The 21,203-nt window shown below is 50.4% G+C and overlaps 1 protein-coding gene across 1 annotated transcript in view; it reads left to right on the plus strand.

The window, feature by feature from the left end:
- The first annotated feature begins 2,022 nt into the window (after positions 1-2,022).
- dmxl2 (Dmx-like 2) overlaps positions 2,023-21,203 on the plus strand; it is an 80,132-nt gene continuing 60,951 nt past the window's right edge. The window contains exons 1-16 of the mRNA XM_056412662.1: positions 2,023-2,429; positions 10,270-10,395; positions 11,960-12,031; positions 12,129-12,207; positions 12,322-12,466; positions 14,562-14,628; positions 14,707-14,879; positions 15,506-15,686; positions 15,774-15,954; positions 16,803-17,003; positions 17,081-17,352; positions 18,014-18,250; positions 18,309-18,511; positions 18,587-18,795; positions 19,758-19,879; positions 21,056-21,145. Of these exons, the coding sequence (XP_056268637.1) occupies positions 2,343-2,429; positions 10,270-10,395; positions 11,960-12,031; positions 12,129-12,207; positions 12,322-12,466; positions 14,562-14,628; positions 14,707-14,879; positions 15,506-15,686; positions 15,774-15,954; positions 16,803-17,003; positions 17,081-17,352; positions 18,014-18,250; positions 18,309-18,511; positions 18,587-18,795; positions 19,758-19,879; positions 21,056-21,145 (2,445 nt within the window). The 5' untranslated portion in view covers positions 2,023-2,342. The remainder of the gene's footprint in view (positions 2,430-10,269; positions 10,396-11,959; positions 12,032-12,128; positions 12,208-12,321; positions 12,467-14,561; positions 14,629-14,706; positions 14,880-15,505; positions 15,687-15,773; positions 15,955-16,802; positions 17,004-17,080; positions 17,353-18,013; positions 18,251-18,308; positions 18,512-18,586; positions 18,796-19,757; positions 19,880-21,055; positions 21,146-21,203) is intronic.

Here is a 21,203-nt window from a genome sequence, read left to right on the forward strand (position 1 = left end):
GTTTTCTGTGTTTTCTCTGGCCTCATCCTCTGGACTAGTGGCACTCAGGAGATGAATGAGCGGTTCCTTAATAATCTAAAGTGGAAGCCCTCGTCATCGCAGTGATAATCACGGGCTCTCAGAGGCTTGCCGTCGGGAGATAGACGCGGCCCTAAGATCCTCTGAGGTGTCTTTGCCAGTTCACTCTCGGGCTTTGAGAGGCTCTCGTGCCTCAGTGCCCTGCCGGTGGAGGTCCGGCCTTCAGGAGGAGGAGGAGGAGGAGGAGGAGGGGCTCGTCACTGCTGTTGACACCTTCTCTCTGTTCCTCTGGCCATGGTGGCTGAAGGCCTGCATGATGACGTCAGGGGGCTTAAATAACTGGGACAACGCCATGAAGGTCGGTCCTCTCATCGCTTATCTGGAGACAATGAAGGCGATAGAAGATGAATGTGTAAAGAGGGTAAACGGCATGAAGCTCATCAGGGAGATGAAGGAGGGCCGATGGAGGCCCTGGTCTCCGTTGAGGACGTCAACAGCTCCTCATCGTGAGCGTCGCGACACCAGCTGCTTCCCCTGCGTCAGAAACACACAGAATATAATCTAGAGCCACAGTGACGAGTCAAAGGGAGTTAGAGAGCAGCAGCAACGCGTCACACAGGCTGGGCCCGTTAAATGTTTAAAATACAATAATCTAGACGGTGTGCCGGTCAGCAGCAGAATGTTTCATAAGCATCATAAAGAAAGAAGAACACAAACCCACAGAAGAAAGGATTCTACAGCTCCATACGTCGCTCAGCTCAGAGCCAGCAGAATAACCTCCATACCATATATATATATATATATATATATATTTTCATTACTTACTTTTCATGGTTTTTATTACTTATTTTTAATCGTTATTATTACTTACTTATTATTTACATTTAATGTTTTTTATTAATAACTTTTAATGTTTTTATCACTTACTTTTAATGTTTTTATTACACTTTTGTGCTGTAGCTCACATCGTGTGTATCGTGTGTTCTTCTTGCTGTTGTCGTGTCTTATCCTGGACTGTTTGCTCTTGTTTTATGTTTCTTATTCAATTAAATTCAGTTTATTTTGTATCGCCCATTTTCACAAATTACAAATTACACTCAGAGGGCTTTACAATCTGTACACATAGACATCCCTGACCTTTGACCTTTGCCCTCACATCGGATCAGGAACAACTCCCAAGAAATAGAAAAACGGAAGAAAAGGACGAAACCTTCAGGTTATTGTTTCATGTTTGTTTTGTGTCATGTTTGTTATTGTTTTATGTTTGTTATTGTTTTATGTTTGTTATTGTGTAATGTGTGTTATTGTTTTATGTTTGTTATTGTGTAATGTTTGTTGTTTTATGTTTGTTATTGTTTTATATTTGTTATTGTGTTATGTTTGTTATTGTGTAATGTGTGTTATTGTTTTATGTTTGTTATTGTGTAATGTTTGTTGTTTTATGTTTGTTATTGTTTTATATTTGTTATTGTGTTATGTTTGTTATTGTTTCATGTTTGTTGTAGTGTTATGTTTGTTATTGTCTGTCAAGGGATTAAAAATGAACATGAGCTATAACTACAATCTGGTACATAAGTGCATCAAATGGTCCTTTAAGATAAAGATAATAACAACAATGTGTTGTTTCTCTGTCTATCTGTTGTATGTCTATTCTCAGTCTCTGATATTGGTTTCACCTCAGACCCACATCGATGATCAATGAACTCAAATCTCAGAAAGAGGGGGGGGGTGCTCCGTAAAGATAGAGCCGCGGTTCTAGAGCAGCTGTGCGGCGCCGCAGAAACAACCGCGAGCATCATCACAGGTCGGTGTGACGTCATGTTGAGTGTATGTACATGAGAATATAAATACATGTGTGTTTTACTTAAAATAACATTGAAAAAAAACTTGGAAGCACTTAGTAAAAAAATCCTTGAGTTGACACTCCCGTTCTAGGTCGCGCGCTTCTATGATCATTCAGTCGTGCCTGGACAACGTCGGGAACGCGCATGTCAGGTTTAGCTGCAGAGATCCCGCTGCCTCCGCTCTCACGATTAATCGTGAGGCTGGTGTTGACAGCGAGAGGCGACGGGGCGGCCGGTTGAACCGTGGAGATACATGACGGGACCGGGAGAAACTGCATGTGCACGGGCCGCGCGCTGACACGCCGCCGGCCGAGGACGACGTGCGCGTTGACTGGTGGGATTACCAGCCGCTGCTAGATGGAGAAACCGAAAGGGTGGACTTATTAAATAATAATAAAAATAGATAAATAAATAAAACACCCCATCTGCTGCTAAAATATATATTTATTTAAAAAGAAGAAAAAGAAAGAGAAGAGGAAAATGCATCTGCATCAGGTGCTGACGGGAGCTGTGAACCCGGGAGACTGCTGCTTCTCGGTGGGGAGCGTGAACGACGTCCCCTTCACGGTGAGCTGATTGCGATGCGCCGAGATGACAGCGAGCTAACGGCTAGCTGGCTAGCTGCGTCCCGTTGTATGTGGACGGGACACAGGAAGCTAACGGCTAGCTTGCTAGCTATGTCCCATTGTATGTAAACGGGACATAGCTAACCAGCTAAAGGCTAGCTGGTTAGCTGCGTCCCATTGCTGTGAACGGGATGTGCTAGCTGGCTAACGGCTAGCTGGGTAGTTTGTAGCCGAGCTGCCGCACTGACACACAGTGAGTGGACAGACTCGGGGCAGCTTCATCACGCACACGCACCTCCACCCCCTTTTCATTCATTGAGCTCGACTGACAGCCAGCCGTTGACGAGCTAACATCACGAGCAGAGGGCAGCTGCACCGTCTGTGCCCTAACTGCTCTTGTCGGTGTGCATCTACCGACGCGTCCGTTGGCCTCTCAGGTGACCTTTAGCTGCGTTACCGCAAGGGAATCCTTGTTTTTTGTTTGTTTTTACGTTACTGGGACCCACGCAGCCGGAGCAGAGCCCGGCGGCTCGAACCGCAACCAGAACGAGCATCGTGCTCAGTGCGCGCCGCTGCCTGCAGGAACGAGCTGAGCTCGGGACCGTTTGGCGTTAAACCTCCTCGGATCACCAGCTGCTGTCACCAGCTGCGCAGCGGTGACGTAGCGAGCCTTATATGGACACGTGAGCTGGCGGCGGCGCGCCTGCGCGGTGGTGTTGTGGTGCAACATGTAATAACACAACGTGCTGCCATCATTTAGGACTTTAGTGGCTGAGAATACAGCCTGGCAGCTGCTGGACTCGCCGCATGTCACCGGTCATCATGACCTTTGACCCTTCCTGATTGACCTCTGCGTGTCTGTATCTGCATGAGGACGGCGGCCTCAGCTCTTTACTTCCTGTTGTGCGACGCTAACAGGAACACAAAGTGCACAATAGGTGACGACAACGCACGCATGTCGTGGCTCTTTTCCTAAAATGTGTCATTTTAACAGTGTTGGGCAAGTTACTGAAAATTAGTAATTAGTTACAGTTACTTCTTTTAAAAGTAATTTAATTACTTTACTAGTTACTGTATATCAAAAGTAATTAGTTACTAGGGAAAGTAACTTTTAAGTTACTTTTATGTCTGCTTTTTTAATGTAATGAATAGAACTGAACAGTCAAACACAATAAACATGTTGTAGACCTATTTATTGCAATCAACAGGGCAACAGGCCTTCAAATCAAGCAGTAGTACAAAAGTCCCTTTTAATACTTAACTTAATACAAAATAACTGTCTCAGTCATTTAACAGTGTTTTTTTTACCACATTAGGCCCAATGAAATAAAAGTGATTGGCCTACAGTATTAACACTAATTAAAAGAAAACAAAGGTGCCTTGAGGTGCTGCATATAATTGAGGGGGTGCTAGTGAGAGTGTGCTTACCTGTGTGCGCGATGATGTGTCAAATGCAAGCGCTGATCTGGAGTCAGTTTGGTAGGATTTGGGTATAAATAAGTTATTTCATTTAAAATATGGATTTTTATTTCAAGATTTTCATGTAATTTGCATGCAAAATAGGTCTAACCCGAACCAGCGGACAAAAAAATAAACCCGCGGCAACACTTCAAAAGTAGCCCAATTCCGCGGGAAAACCGCGGACCTGGCAACACTGGATGTGGCTGTCAATCACAGGTGGCACCGTGATGCTGGTCGAGGGGGCGGGCCTGTGATTGGCGGAGTCGAGGGAAAACGGGAGTTGAGGGTGGTTGACGGGAACCGTTGTTGTTGACGTTGGAGCTGCTGAGAGGAGCAGCTGTCTGTGTGGTGGAACGGCCGAGACGTTCCATCATTGCGCCACCAAGGTCCTGATGTCGGATCAGAAGCAGCTGAAGTAGCCGAGCTTGTCTTCTTGTCTGCAAGTGTTCATTTTTCACAAAAGAGAGTAACGCGAGTAACAAACTCATTTACATTTCAGTAATTGTAACTGCGTTAGTTGATTTAAAAAAAATACTTCGTTACATGCTTGTTACCGCTAAAAGTAGTGGAATTACAGTAACGCGTTACTCCCAACACTGCATTTTAATGAAAAGGCCTCAGGAGAGCAGGAGATGATGAAGATGAAGATCGGTCATAACATCCAGTGAAACCCTCAAAACCCATGAATGTGTTCAGAGATTCAATAAGACGTCAATTAATCTGAGGATTAAGATTTGTGTCCCACAAAGATTCAAAGGAGAGAACATGGGCTGAGTCTCCCGGACCCTTGAGCCCTTGATGTGTGTCAGTGCTTAGAGCTCCACTCTGACACAAGCAGCAGCACCAGAGCCCTGAGGCCCCGCATGGCGCCTGCAGACGGGCAGAACATGTAAACGATGGACACTACTGGCCCTCAACGGGCGCCATCTTGGCTACGCAGCGGAAGAGGAGGAGCCCTTTCAACAGCTTCTCATTTCATTTCTAAAACAATGGCGGACGAGATGCTCCGGTAGCACAAGCGGTCGACCACGAGGCTCCTGCCGCGATGGTGGAGGTATGGCAGTTTCCCCATGGGGTGGAGAAAGGTAAACAAGGGACAAAGAGGGCAGGAAGTGCTTCATTTGGTCACTTTAAGTTTCACAAGCAGATTTGCGTCCGTCACTCCGCCAAGTGGTGAACGTGAGAGTTCCATGTGAGACTCATCAGCCACGCAGCACCAAGATGTCTCTGGTGCAGTGGCCTTCAGAACGTGTCCTGTAGACACAGCCATGGAGACTCATCAGCCACGCAGCACCAACATGTCTCTGGTGCAGAGGCCTTCAGAACGTGTCCTGTAGACACAGCCATGGAGACTCATCAGCCACGCAGCACCAACATGTCTCTGGTGCAGTGGCCTTCAGAACGTGTCCTGTAGACACAGCCATGTGAGACTCATCAGCCACGCAGCACCAACATGTCTCTCTGGTGCAGAGGCCTTCAGAACGTGTCCTGTAGACACAGCCATGGAGACTCATCAGCCACGCAGCACCAACATGTCTCTCTGGTGCAGTGGCCTTCAGAACGTGTCCTGTAGACACAGCCATGGAGACTCATCAGCCACGCAGCACCAACATGTCTCTGGTGCAGAGGCCTTCAGAACGTGTCCTGTAGACACAGCCATGGAGACTCATCAGCCACGCAGCACCAACATGTCTCTGTGGTGCTGAGGCCTTCAGAACGTGTCCGGTAGACACAGCCATGGAGACTCATCAGCCACGCAGCACCAACATGTCTCTGGTGCAGTGGCCTTCAGAACGTGTCCTGTAGACACAGCCATGGAGACTCATCAGCCACGCAGCACCAACATGTCTCTGGTGCAGAGGCCTTCAGAACGTGTCCTGTAGACACAGCCATGGAGACTCATCAGCCACGCAGCACCAACATGTCTCTGGTGCAGTGGCCTTCAGAACGTGTCCTGTAGACACAGCCATGGAGACTCATCAGCCACGCAGCACCAACATGTCTCTGTGGTGCTGAGGCCTTCAGAACGTGTCCTGTAGACACAGCCATGGAGACTCATCAGCCACGCAGCACCAACATGTCTCTGTGGTGCTGAGGCCTTCAGAACGTGTCCTGTAGACACAGCCATGGAGACTCATCAGCCACGCAGCACCAACATGTCTCTGGTGCAGTGGCCTTCAGAACGTGTCCTGTAGACACAGCCATGTGAGACTCATCAGCCACGCAGCACCAACATGTCTCTGTGGTGCTGAGGCCTTCAGAACGTGTCCGGTAGACACAGCCATGGAGACTCATCAGCCACGCAGCACCAACATGTCTCTGTGGTGCTGAGGCCTTCAGAACGTGTCCTGTAGACACAGCCATGGAGACTCATCAGCCACGCAGCACCAACATGTCTCTGGTGCAGTGGCCTTCAGAACGTGTCCGGTAGACACAGCCATGTGAGACTCATCAGCCACGCAGCACCAACATGTCTCTGGTGCAGTGGCCTTCAGAACGTGTCCGGTAGACACAGCCATGGAGACTCATCAGCCACGCAGCACCAACATGTCTCTGGTGCAGTGGCCTTCAGAACGTGTCCTGTAGACACAGCCATGGAGACTCATCAGCCACGCAGCACCAACATGTCTCTGTGGTGCAGTGGCCTTCAGAACGTGTCCTGTAGACACAGCCATGGTCTTTGACTGTGTGATGAGTCTTCAGGTGTGCTGCTGTGGTTCAGTCACTCTGTGTCTCGTGGCGACGACGGGGGTCCGTCTCCATGTCAGATTAATAATCCTGATGAACGAGTCGTGACTCAGTTTATGTTGGAGCGCTGAGGACGTCATGAGCCGGATGGACCAGTCGAGTCTCTAGAGGTGGATTCATTCACACTCCGTCTCTGTGAGGCTGAGCAGAGCAGCTGCTCCTGTCTGCTGACCCCAGAGCAGCTGCTCCTGTCTGCTGACCCCAGAGCAGCTCCTCCTGTCTGCTGACCCCAGAGCAGCTCCTCCTGTCTGCTGACCCCAGAGCAGCTCCTCCTGTCTGCTGACCCCAGAGCAGCTGCTCCTGTCTGCTGACCCCAGAGCAGCTCCTCCTGTCTGCTGACCCCAGAGCAGCTCCTCCTGTCTGCTGACCCCAGAGCAGCTCCTCCTGTCTGCTGACCCCAGAGCAGCTGCTCCTGTCTGCTGACCCCAGAGCAGCTCCTCCTGTCTGCTGACCCCAGAGCAGCTGCTCCTGTCTGCTGACCCCAGAGCAGCTGCTCCTGTCTGCTGACCCCAGAGCAGCTCCTGACGGTAAGCAGCTTACAGCGAGGTAAAGCAGCTCCAGCCTCTCAGGTGACATGACGTGTCATTTAGCTGACGCTTTTATCCAAAGCGACTGACAATGAATGTTAACAAAACGTACATTCATACACCGTAGAGCAGCTCCAGGGAGCAACTCAGGGTTAAGTGCCTTGCTCAAGGACACATCGGCGAGGGCGGGGATTGAACCTCCAACCCCTGGATTGAATTGAAAGACGGACCACTGACCCACAGGTCCTCCCTGTGTCAGAGGGAGGGCCCTACACATAGGTTACATCAGCCTGACACACACACCAGGGCAAAGCTGCCCCTTCGAGGTCTGACGTCTGGTGTCAGAGGAGAGGCAACAGATGCCCCATAATGTCCTCTAATAATTCAGATCATTTAATAGGATTTAATTTTAGTTCTTTGTTGTGTGTGTCACATAAAATAAAAAAATATAATTTTTAATTTAAAAAAGAAATAAGTTATAATTGTTAATAGTTGTTAAAAAACAATAAATAACCACAAATAAAAAAGAATAAAATTGAATATGATCGTCTGATTCTCTCTTTAAAAAATCGAAGAAAACATTTAGATTGTGTCGATTATTGCCTCATTATCTTATTATTGCCTCATTGTTTTATTACTGCCTAATATTCTTATTATTGCCATTTTCAATTGCTCATATCCAGTTTGAAAAAGTGCCCCAGATTTATTTTTAAATGCGTCTGGATTTCAGTCAGTGGGGCAACAACTGCACCCTCAAGAATATGTAGATTTCCTACACACACACCTAAAGGACATTATAACTGAAGGAGCATGCAGCTCCATGGCGGCGTCACGTCCTCTGAGCAGAACGACCGACACTGAGAGACGTGATGAAGACGAGCCGGCAGTAAAACACAGTTATGTTGGAATAGCTCCACCAATGAGGAGGAGGAAGATGAAGGAGCACAATGAGGAGGAGGAAGATGAAGGAGCACAATGAGGAGGAGGAAGATGAAGGAGCACAATGAGGAGGAAGAAGATGAAGGAGCACGATGAGGAGGAAGAAAATGAAGGAGCACAATGAGGAGGAAGATGAAGGAGCACGATGAGGAGGAGGAAGATGAAGGAGCACAATGAGGAGGAAGAAGATGAAGGAGCACAATGAGGAGGAGGAAGATGAAGGAGCACAATGAGGAGGAAGAAGATGAAGGAGCACAATGAGGAGGAAGATGAAGGAGCACAATGAGGAGGAGGAGGAAGATGAGGAGGAGAAGATGAAGGGAGCAATGAGGAGGAAGATGAGGAGGAGGAAGATGAAGGAGCACAATGAGGAGGAAGAAGATGAAGGAGCACGATGAGGAGGAAGAAGATGAAGGAGCACAATGAGGAGGAAGATGAAGGAGCACGATGAGGAGGAGGAAGATGAAGGAGCACAATGAGGAGGAAGAAGATGAAGGAGCACAATGAGGAGGAGGAAGATGAAGGAGCACAATGATGAGGAAGATGAAGGAGCACAATGAGGAGGAGGAAGATGAAGGAGCACAATGAGGAGGAAGATGAAGGAGCACAATGAGGAGGAAGAAGATGAAGGAGCACAATGAAGAGGAAGATGAAGGAGCACAATGAGGAGGAGGAAGATGAAGGAGCACAATGAGGAGGAGGAAGATGAAGGAGCACAATGAGGAGGAAGAAGATGAAGGAGCACGATGAGGAGGAAGAAGATGAAGGAGCACGATGAGGAGGAAGAAGATGAAGGAAGAAGATGAAGGAGCACGATGAGGAGGAAGAAGATGAAGGAGCACGATGAGGAGGAAGAAGATGAAGGAGCACGATGAGGAGGAAGAAGATGAAGGAGCACAATGAGGAGGAAGATGAAGGAGCACAATGAGGAAGAAGATGAAGGAGCACGATGAGGAGGAAGATGAAGGAGCACAATGAGGAGGAAGAAGATGAAGGAGCACGATGAGGAGGAGGAAGATGGAGCACAACGACATGTGTGTTGCTCTCTGGCCTCTTCCTCCGCTGCTCGAGGCCCTGAGGTCGAGCTGGAGAACGTTCCATCGGCCGCGCACTGGGTTTGATATGCAGATGTGAGATCCACTAAAAATAGAACATGTGAACTCCAAAAAGAGAGAGAGAGAGGGAGCGAGAGGGAGCGAGCTCTCCCCCTCCCCGGCTCGTCTTCATCTGAGTTACCCTTCCCTGATCTGCTCTCGTCTCTCAGCGTAGGTAGAGCGGCAGGAGGAGGAGCAGCTCTACGGAGTCCCTCACGTTGTGCTGTTGTTCAAGGAGACGCTGCAGGAGTCTCTAACCACGAAGGAGCTTTCTACCGTTATATAACCCGACGTCTGCAGAAATATGGATCCAAGGAATTACAGCTCAGACGTGTCTCACACATCCAGATCGACGAGGTGGCGTCGCTTCCTTGCTTCCTTGTTTTAAAGCCAAACGCTCGTCCTTAGTTCTTGCATAATTGATCACAAGATTTCATCTGTTTTGTGCTTTCTAAAATGTATATATATATATATGCCAGAGGGCCAGGAGGCCAGGTCACTGGGGGCCAGAGTCCTGAACTCGTGTCCGTGGTGGCAGCTGATCACGTGGTTGCGTAAGACAAAGGGAAGGAGAGGAATTGTGTGTAAAGCAGAAGTGTGTCTCTCTCTCTCTCTCTCTCTTCCTCTTCTCTACTGATCAAACACATGTTCACTCCTCACGTCTAACTGTAGTTACCCCAAAGTGCGGCCCTCGCCGTGACCTCTCTGACCTCCGGCTGAGCGTGCAGGCGAACGCCTCCCCGCCGCCACGTATCCCATAATAGTGTTGCCCCCGCTCTGCCCCCCGTGGCGTCCCCGGCGCTCTGCCTGGCATCGGCGTTCCTCCTCCTGTTCTGAATAATTGAAGCGGCCGTCGCTCTGCACGTGTTTGCCAAACGCCGACGCCGTATCGTTTACCTCTGTGTCACCACGAGGTGTTGCGTCATCATTCTGTACTAAACCTGATTTAAAGTCCATTGGTGATATTTAATCATGGATGTGACATGAACTGTATCTGGTATTTAAATGTGTGCGACTTCATGAGGACATGCTCCTCAAAGCTGCTTGAATCTGATTGGCTGCTGGTCTCCAGGCCTACGGCTCCGGCTGCGACGTCGTGATCTTGGCCGGCGACTTCGACTGCGTTCAGATCATCCCGGGAGCCCAGAACGGGAACGTCCAGGTGGGCTGTGTGGAGTGCTCCCACCTGCTGGGCCGGGTGAGTGGACACACACACACACACACACACACACACACCTACACACACACCTACACCTACACACACACACACACACACACAGACACACATACACACACAGACACACCTACACACACAGACATACATACACACACACACACACACACACACACACATACACACACACACACACACACACACCTACACACATACACACACACACACACACACCTACACACATACACACACACACACACACACACACACACACACACATACACACACACACATATACACACACACACACATACACACACATATACACACACACCTACACACACATACATACCTACACACACATACACACACAGACACATATACACACACACAGACACATATATATACACACAGACATATAGACACACACACACACACATATACACACACACATATATATACACACACATATATACACATACACACACACACACACACATACACACATCTTACACACACACATATACACATATACACATACACACACACATATTACACATACACACACACACATACACACACACATATATACACACATATATACACACACACACACACACACATATATACACACACACACACATATACACACACATATACACACACACACACACACACATATATACACACACATACATATATACACACACATATACATACATATACACACACATACACATATACACACACACATATACACTCACATATATACACACACACACATATATACACATACACACATACACACACATACATACACATACACACATATACATATATATATACACACAGACATATATACACACACACACACATACACATATATATACACACACACATATACACACACATATACACACATGTACACGTATACATACACACACACATACACACATATACACATATACACACACACATATACACACACACAGACACATATACACACACCTACACACCTACATACACACACACCTACACACACACACATACAGACACACACATACTCGCACACACATATACACATATACACACGCACACACACTCATATAGACACACATGCAGGTTTCCTCTCGTCCGTGGATTGTGTGGCGCACAAAGAGTCTTCAGCCCTCGTTGTGCTGCTGTCTGCACTCCCCCCCTCTCTCTCCTCCCCCCCTCCCTCTCTCCTTCTCTCCCCTCTCTCTCCCACCTCTCTCTCCTCTCCCTCCTCTCTCTCTCCCCCTCCTCTCTCTCTCTCTCCCTCTCTTCCCCCCTCCCTCTCTTCTCCTCCCCTCTCTTTCTCCCCCTCCTCTCTCCTTCTCTCCCCTCTCTCTCTTCCCCCTCCTCTCTCCTTCTCTCCCCTCTCTCTCTCCCCCTCCTCTCCTTCTCTCCCTCTCTCTCTCCCTCCCTCTCTCCTTCTCTCCCTCCCTCCCTCTCTCCTTCTCTACCCCTCTCCCCCTCCCTCTCTCCTTCTCTCCCCCCCCCCCCGTGGGGATGCTGAGCTCCGATGAGGTTGTGATGTTGTGGTGATGAACTCTTGTATTTTCAGATCGCTGCGTCCTACGGGAACACGGTCTGCGTCTTCGAGCCTCTCTCCACCAACCCCAACAAGCGGCACAAGGTGAGCACGAGGTCGGCGTATCGGAGGTTAGCGTGGCCCAGTCACACGCGTGTGCCAATAACATGCGTGGTGTGTGTCGCTCTCCTGTCACCAACAGCAGCTTAACTATCAGTGGCAAAAGACGGGGCAGTTCTTCCTCCACGCCATCGCCTACAACCTGGTGTGGGACCCCCAAGGTACGCCCCGCTGTCATGCGCACAGGCTCCTGCCGCGGCCCCCCGTGGTGCTGCATGTGTGTGTCTGTGGTGGGCGTGGCCCCAGGTGTATGACGCGGCGCTTCGTGTCCTCAGGGAACCGGATCCTCGCCGCCACCGAGCGGCTGCAGCTGTGGGCGCCGCCAGCGGCGGACGCCCTGATCGAGGAGGACGACGGGCAGCTGAGCGAGGACAAGCCCCTCCCCCTCCTCAACGACTGGAGCTGCGTCTGGCAGTGCAGGTACGTGGTTCGTGTGCGTGAGGCAGTCGGGGTTGCTGGTTGAATCTCCTGCCTCTCACCCGTCGGTCCACACCTGTGGAGCACACCTGTGTCCTCACTCCTCTTCTCAACTGCACTTTACGAGACAGTCAAAACTAGTTGTCTCAAGTAGTTGTAACTTTATACTTTGAAAAAACTACATTTTCATGTCAGTTTTGAGTCTTGAGAGTTTCTTCAGTTTCAAGTAGTCAACAGTTCAGACAACATATAAACTTTAATCTTTCCTCCTGAAGGTTGTGAAATTACATAATTTGACTGATAAAACCACAAACAGTTAGTTACTGATTATCCAAACTCATCATGGGACTCAGGAAGGTTTCTGCTGTGAGACGCTTTACTGGGACCTGGAACCATATGTTTACTATGTTTATGTTGATTCCAGAGGTATTTGAGATTAGGATTTATAACGATATTTATATATATATAAATATTATTAATTTGTATATATATATATTATTTTCATTTATTATATATATATTAGGGCTGTCAGCGTTAACGCGTTAATCTATGCGATTAATTTGGCCGCGATTAACGCACTAAAATATTTTACCGCAATTAACGCAACTTTGTTTACTTCCGGTGTCGTTGAAGTTTTTTCACTCCCCTGAGTGTCAAACTGCGGCAATACGGTTTGACACTGTTTCCGTTTTTAAAACATTATTTCTCCGCGAAAATACAGAGCAGAAATACTTTTCGTGTGACGAGTTCTTTCCGCGCCGTGTCGGGTGACGCGGCGCGGAAAGAACTCGTCACACGAAACCTTCACCGTGATTGGTCAATCCGTTTGTCTGTCAACATTTAGCGAAAAAAACAACCGATGAACACTCAGTAAATCACAAAGGACCTCCCACCTCACGGGTGAGGCTCTATAGCAGCCTGTCAGTCAGAGAACCAGAGAACACGGCATGAGGACAATGAGCCTCATTGAATAGAGCTGAGATTGTTCTGGAATGTTTGATGTATAACACATGGGGGTGTGTCACATGCAAACGCCTTTAAAAGGTGAATTTACATTGTTTTGTAAAATGTATAAAATGCCCCCAGCCTCCAGAGGGTTAACGTGACATATGTGAATGTCAGTCAGTTACCAAGGCCACTGGTTCTGCTGTTCAGTGGTAAAGATGACAGGACCAATGGGGTCTCAATATACTTCTTTTTTTTTACTAATCTGGATGTTTCATTGAAGAAACAATTTATCATCCACGATATTAAATACCTGAAGTTTTGTCTTTAAAAAGAAGAAAAAAATAACTTTTAATTTTTTAAATCGATTGACAGCCCTAATATATACAGGACTGTCTCAGAAAATTTGAATATTGTGATAAAGTTCTTTATTTTCTGTAATGCAATTAAAAAAACAAAAATGTCATGCATTCTGGATTCATTACAAATCAACTGAAATATTGCAAGCCTTTTATTCTTTTAATATTGCTGATTATGGCTTACAGCTTAAGAAAACTCAAATATCCTATTTCTAAATATTAGAATATCATGAAAAAGTATACTAGTAGGGTATTAAACAAATCACTTGAATCGTCTAATTAACTCGAAACACCTGGAAACACATTTTCAAATGTTTGATTTTGTTTTGCTGTTATAAATCTTTTTTTTACTTGGTCTGAGGAAATATTAAAATTTTATGAGATAGGATTTTAGAGTTTTCTTAAGCTGTAAGCCATAATCAGCAATATTAAAAGAATAAAAGGCTTGCAATATTTCAGTTGATTTGTAATGAATCCAGAATGCATGACATTTTTGTTTTTTTAATTGCATTACAGAAAATAAAGAACTTTATCACAATATTCTAATTTTCTGAGACAGTCCTGTATATATGAGGCCATATGTATGTCACTAAGGACATGTTCCTGCCATGAAAGCCTCTACAACAGGAAGTGCAGTACTGAGGTGCCCAGCAGGGGGCTCCCCACACAGTGACCACCTTGTGTTATTCCTGAGGTGCCCAGCAGGGGGCTCCCCACACAGTGACCACCTTGTGTTATTCCTGAGGTGCCCAGCAGGGGGCTCCCCACACAGTGATGCCTCTGTGTGTTTCTAGGACTGCAGCGTCAGTCCACATCGCCAAGTGGTCTCCAGACGGGGAGTACATTGCCACCGTGGGGAAGGTCAGACCACAGAGTGCTGTTTGTTTGTTTGTTTGTTTGTTGTGGCGGGCCCAGGCTGACATGTCGTCCTGTCTGCAGGATGACTGTCTGCTCAAGGTGTGGTACCCCACCACCGGGTGGCGCTCTGCGGTGGCGGTCCACGACCCCTCGGAGGAGAGGTCTCCCCCCGTTAACTTCTCCTTCGTTTACCTGGCCCACCCCCGCTCCGTCAGCGGCATGTCCTGGAGGAAGACCAGCAAGTACATGCCCAAGTGAGCTCCCCGCCTGGCTCATGGGCACACGGGCAGGGCTGCTGCTGCTGCTGCTGCTGTTGTTTACATATGTTACACTGATTGCGTAAGAGTGGTCACTGATTGCGTAACAATGGTCCCTGATTGCGTAACTGTGGCCCCTGATTGCGTAACAGTGGCCCTGATTGCGTAACAGTGGCCCTGATTGCGTAACTGTGGCCCCTGATTGCGTAACTGTGGCCCCTGATTGCGTAACAGTGGCCCTGATTGCGTAACTGTGGCCCTGATTGCGTAACTGTGGCCCCTGATTGCGTAACAGTGGCACTGATTGCGTAACAGTGGCCCCTGATTGTGTAACAGTGGCCCCTGATTGCGTAACAGTGGTCTCTGATTGCGTAACAGTGGCCCCTGATTGCGTAACCGTGGCCCCTGATTGCGTAACAGTGGCCCTGATTGCGTAACAGTGGCCCTGATTGTGTAACAGTGGCCCCTGATTGCGTAACTGTGGCCCCTGATTGCGTAACAGTGGCCCTGATTGCGTAACAGTGGTCCCTGATTGCGTAACAGTGGCCCCTGATTGCGTAACCGTGGCCCCTGATTGCGTAACAGTGGCCCTGATTGCGTAACTGTGGCCCCTGCTGTCCCAGGGGCTCCGTGTGCAACGTGCTGCTGACGTCCTGTGAGGACGGCGTGTGCCGCCTGTGGTCGGAGACGCTGCTGCCGGAGGACAGCCTGCTGGGGGGGCCGATCTCCGGGGACACGCACTCCTCCAGCTCCAGCCTGCCGGGCCTGGCGGGCAACAAGGACAAGATCCAGCACGCTCTGGAGGTACGCTCACGCAGGTGTGACGGGACGAAGGGACGAACGGGAAGTCCAGAATGACCAGCATGCACCTGTCCTCTGTGCTCCGCCCAGTCGATCCACCACCTGAAGCACTTGCGCCGCGGCCGGCGGCGCTCCTCTGCGCTGGCGGCTCACAGCGAGCTGCTGCCCTCTCAGCTCGGCACGCAGGACACCCACACGCACCGGCACATCGCCCACCACGCCAACGCCCTGTGCCACTTCCACATCTCCGCCAGCATCAACCCCAACACAGGTAGGCCGAGTCCACCAGAACTACAACACAGGTAGGCCGAGTCCACCAGAACTACAACACAGGTAGGCCGAGTCCACCAGAACTACAACACAGGTAGGCCGAGTCCACCAGAACTACAACACAGGTAGGCCGAGTCCACCAGAACTACAACACAGGTAGGCCGAGTCCACCAGAACTATAACACAGGTAGGCCGAGTCCACCAGAACTACAACACAGGGAGGCCGAGTCCACCAGAACCACAACACAGGGAGGCCGAGTCCACCAGAACTACAACACAGGTAGGCCGAGTCCACCAGAACTACAACACAGGTAGGCCGAGTCCACCAGAACTACAACACAGGTAGGCCGAGTCCACCAGAACTACAACACAGGTAGGCCGAGTCCACCAGAACTATAACACAGGTAGGCCGAGTCCACCAGAACTACAACACAGGGAGGCCGAGTCCACCAGAACCACAACACAGGGAGGCCGAGTCCACCAGAACCACAACACAGGGAGGCCGAGTCCACCAGAACTACAACACAGGTAGGCCGAGTCCACCAGAACTACAACACAGGGAGGCCGAGTCCACCAGAACTACAACACAGGTAGGCCGAGTCCACCAGAACTGACTGAACATTAAAATATGTTCAACACATTAAAGGCATCTGTGGTAATATTGTATTTAGCCTTTTCCCTTTATTCCTCTCCTCCATGTATCTCTTCCTCCTCCTCCTCCACTCCCTCCTCCTCCTCCACTCCCTCCTCCTCCTCCTCCACCACTCTCTCCTCCTCCTCCTCCTCCCTCCTCCTCCTCCTCCACCACTCCCTCCTCCTCCTCCTCCACTCCCTCCTCCTCCTCCTCAGACATCCCGTTGGCGCTGGCCGACTCTGCCCTGCTGGCCCCTGATGTCTTTGTGGTCCACTGGCTGAACAACAAGGACCTGAGCTTCTCGTCCTGCATGGAGCTGTTCATGCTGCAGCTGCGCCGGCTGTCGGAGCAGCAGCTGGACCCGAGCGCCGAGGACCCCCTGGACCCCGACGGCTCCCCCATGAAGTTTGACTTTGGTACGCCCCGCCGCGACGCCCTCCCTCCGGCTCGTGGGTCGGACGTCTCGTGAACGCATTTTGTCTTGTGGCCGCAGACCTGGACGAGATGTCCGACAAGGCGTCCTCGGAGCAGGGCGAGGAGGCGGAGCCGGGCGAGCGGAGCAGCACCAAGGCCTCGTCCCCGGGGTCCGGCTCCAGCCTGCCGCTGCCCTCCATGCTGCTGGAGAGGAAGATGGAGACTCTGATCACGGAGTGGAACCGGAGCCCCGACATGCTGTTCACCATCCACCCCACGGACGGCTCCTTCCTGGTCTGGCACGTCAAGTACCTGGACGAGTTCAACCAGGGCATCTTCAGGCAGGTTCAGGTGAGGAGCGGCACCTCCACGCGAGGCCGGAGGTGACTCGGCACTTATTCCTATCTCAATACATCTACATGCTCCCTGTTCTTCACATGCTGAGAGAAAGAAGAAGAGAGGACAGACTATTCATAATCTGTGTGTGAACTCACGCGCTGAGATGACCACACGGACCGAGGAGGTCAGAGGCCGTTAGAGAGCCGTGAGGACCTGAAGCTGAGCGGGTCGCTGTGATCACTGCATGTCTGCTGACTCGGAGGGATGAGTATCCTTTGTGTTTCTACGATACCGGTGCCTGAACCCATACTTGAGATTTAAAAAAGGACGTTAAAACCCTCTTCGGCCAGATTCCCTGTAGAAGCCGTTATCATGGAGCACGGACAAACAACGGATATCAGTCACGCTCGTAGCTCGTGCGAGAAAAAAACACGGCGCACGCCTCCACTTTCAGAGTTAAATATGAGAGGCTCGTAACCGGCTGACAGGGCGGAGTCACCAGAGAATTAACTTCAAAATAATATATTTGTTCAATGTCCTCTCTGCTCATACTAAGAACACGTGTTAGCGTGATGCTCTGGCCCTGAGCTGTCTCCGTGTTGGCTCTGATGCAGGAGGCAGGGTCCCCTGAGTCTGATCCGGTGGTCCTCACTGCTCCCCCTCCTCCCGCCAGGTGTCCTTCTCCTCCCGCATCCCAGTGGCGTTCCCTACAGGCGACGCCAACTCCCTGAGCAAGAACATCCTGATGTACGCCTGCACCCTGAGCGAGGGGGAGAGCGCCAGAGCCGGCGAGCAAGGCAGGGCGCTCCGACGCGTCTCCCCGTCGCTGGCCGCCTCCCTGAACCCTCGGCCGGGCGTCGGCCCCGCGGTGATGATGGTCTCCAAGCACGTGGACGGGTCCCTGAACCAGGTGAGGCTCCGGCGCTCCTCCTCCGGCGCTCCGTCTCACGCCTCCCTCTCCCCCGCAGTGGGCGGTGACCTTCGCCGAGTGCTCCGCCTTCTCTGACGTGATGACCGTGACCCACGAGTGCCGCTACTGCGGCCACCGCTTCCACCTGAACGAGCAGGCGTGCCACACGGTGCTGCCGCTGCTGCTGACCTCCTCGCACCACAACGCGCTGCTGACCCCGCCCCCGCCTCCCGCCTTCCCTCCCCCAAAGGGACCCCCCAGGTAGAGAAGGAGGCGCACGGCGGTGGCGTCGCGGCCCTCGGCGTGAACGGGTGTAACGCGGCGTGTCTCCTCCAGCGGCAGGAAGCGGCTCCGTAACGCGGCCACCGGGACCTTCCACGACCCCAACGCCATCTACAGCGAGCTGATCCTGTGGCGGGTGGACCACATCGGACCCCTGTCCTGCACCGGGGGCGTCTCCGAGCTGGCCCGGATCAACTCGCTGCACACCTCGGCCTTCAGCAACATGGCCTGGCTGCCCACGCTCGTGCCCAGCTCCGTGCTCGGTAAGCACGCCGCTTCCTGCTTTGATCCAGGAACAGGAAGTTACAGGTCTTAGTTTGAGACATGCACATTATAGAACCCGGTTATTAAAGTGCACGTATGCATTGAAGACATACTAGGAGCTTCTTTATGAAGTGTGAACCTCTTTTGAGAGCATCTCTACTCACACCGCCAAACTCAGGCCACAGAGTCAGCGCTGTGCTTCCTGTGAGGGTCGTGCTTTTCTTTTCTCCGTAACATTTAAATGATGAACCGTGACACATGTGATCGAAGAGCCACCGATAAGAAGAAGCCTCCCTTTCTATAACGGCAATGAGTCAGTCACATAATCTGATTCGTCCCAACAAACATCCTCAGCTTTAAAAATGAATAATTATAATAGAGATTCTTCAATATCCAAGTCATGTTTCCATCCGCGCTGACTTCCCCTGAGCCGTGAACTCACAGCTGGGACTCGCCTGGCCGAGCGGCCGTGTTGGAGTTTGACTTTATTTATTTCAATCGGCAAAATATACAAGCAGTAATTAAAAGAAGAGGAAGATGCCTGTGGCTGAGGGGTTCAGGCTGAAGTCCAGCTCATAAGAGCCCTCACCTGTGATTGCTTTAAAAAACTTGTTCCAAAGAACCTTATATATATAAAACAAAATACTAGTTAGCATCAGTTAAGCTAAACCAGTTAGCATGTCAGATTCTTATTGCTGATATAAACATTTATTCCTGATTGAGCCTTAAAAGCAACCAGATGCTCATTCAGGCTCATTTTGTGGCAACATGTGAAGAAGTAGAAGATTCAAAGTGGAAGTTTCCCTTGTGAGTGTTCGGTCAGTTTGTCCGCAGCTCGTTCCCCGGTGAGCACCGGCAGGCTGTTGGCGAGCGACTGCGGGCGCTTTGCACCAGGCTCCGTCACGCTGTTGGAGCCGGTTGGTACACCGTGTTCACGTCCTAAAGCAGCTCTCTCTGGCAGGATCGTACTGTAACAGCGCCAGCGCCTGCTTCGTGGCGTCGGACGGGAAGAACCTGCGTCTGTATCAGGCCGTGGTGGACGCCAGGAAGCTGCTGGACGAGCTGTCGGACCCCGACACCTCGGTGAGTGGACGCCACGGCGGGAACCACAGCTCTCACGCGGAGGAGGGCCTTAACATCGGGGAGCGTTTCACTTCCTGTTGATGCGACTTCCCAAAACACGTCAGGAACGCAGACGTGTTGTTCTCTCTTCCTCATGGCAACCGCCACTTCCTGAAATGTGTGTGTGTGTCTCTGTGTGCGTCTCTGTGTGTGTGTGTGTGTCTCTATGTCTGTCTCTGTGTGTGTGTGTGTCTCTGTGTGCGTCTCTGTGTGTGTGTGTGTGTGTGTATGTGTGCGTCTCTCTGTGTGTATGTGTGCGTCTCTCTGTCTGTGTGTGTGTGTGTCTATGTGTGCGTCTCTGTCTGTGTGTGTGTGTGTATGTGTGCGTCTCTCTGTGTCTATGTGTGCGTCTCTCTGTCTGTGTGTGTATGTGTGCGTCTCTCTGTGTCTATGTGTGCGTCTCTGTCTGTCTGTGTGTGTATGTGTGCGTCTCTCTGTGTGTATGTGTGCGTCTCTCTGTCTGTGTGTGTGTGTCTGTCTGTCTGTGTGTGTATGTGTGCGTCTCTCTGTGTCTATGTGTGCGTCTCTCTGTCTGTGTGTGTGTGTCTGTGTGCGTCTCTGTGTGTGTGTGTGTCTATGTGTGCGTCTCTCTGTCTGTGTGTGTGTCTATGTGTGTGTCTCTCTGTGTGTGTGTGCGTCTCTGTGTGCGTCTCTCTGTCTGTGTGCGTCTCTCTGTCTGTGTGTGTGTGTGTGTGTGTGCGTCTCTCTGTCTGTGTGTGTGTGTCTATGTGTGCGTCTCTCTGTGTGTGTGTATGTGTGCGTCTCTCTGTCTGTGTGTGTGTGTCTATGTGTGCGTCTCTCTGTGTGTGTGTGTATGTGTGCGTCTCTCTGTGTGTGTGTGTGTGTCTATGTGTGCGTCTCTCTGTGTGTGTGTGTGTATGTGTGCGTCTCTGTCTGTGTGTGTGTATGTGTGCGTCTCTCTGTGTGTGTGTATGTGTGCGTCTCTCTGTGTGTGTGTATGTGTGCGTCTCTCTGTCTCTGTGTGTGTGTATGTGTGCGTCTCTGTGTGTGTCTATGTGTGCGTCTCTCTGTGTGTGTGTATGTGTGCGTCTCTCTGTCTGTGTGTATGTGTATACTCTGTGTGTGTGTGTGTGTGTGTGTCTATGTGTGCGTCTCTCTGTCTGTGTGTGTGTGTAGAAGCTGGTGGGTGAAGTGTTCAACATCGTGAGCCAGCAGTCCACGGCCCGGCCGGGCTGCATCATCGAGCTGGACGCCATCACCAACCAGGTGAGCGCCGCCCTGCCCCCCCCCACAGCGCGCAGCAGGAAGAAGTCCTCCATACTCA

Source organism: Pseudoliparis swirei, chromosome 4, assembly GCF_029220125.1.
Source record: "Pseudoliparis swirei isolate HS2019 ecotype Mariana Trench chromosome 4, NWPU_hadal_v1, whole genome shotgun sequence".
Classification (NCBI taxonomy): Eukaryota; Metazoa; Chordata; class Actinopteri; order Perciformes; family Liparidae; genus Pseudoliparis; species Pseudoliparis swirei.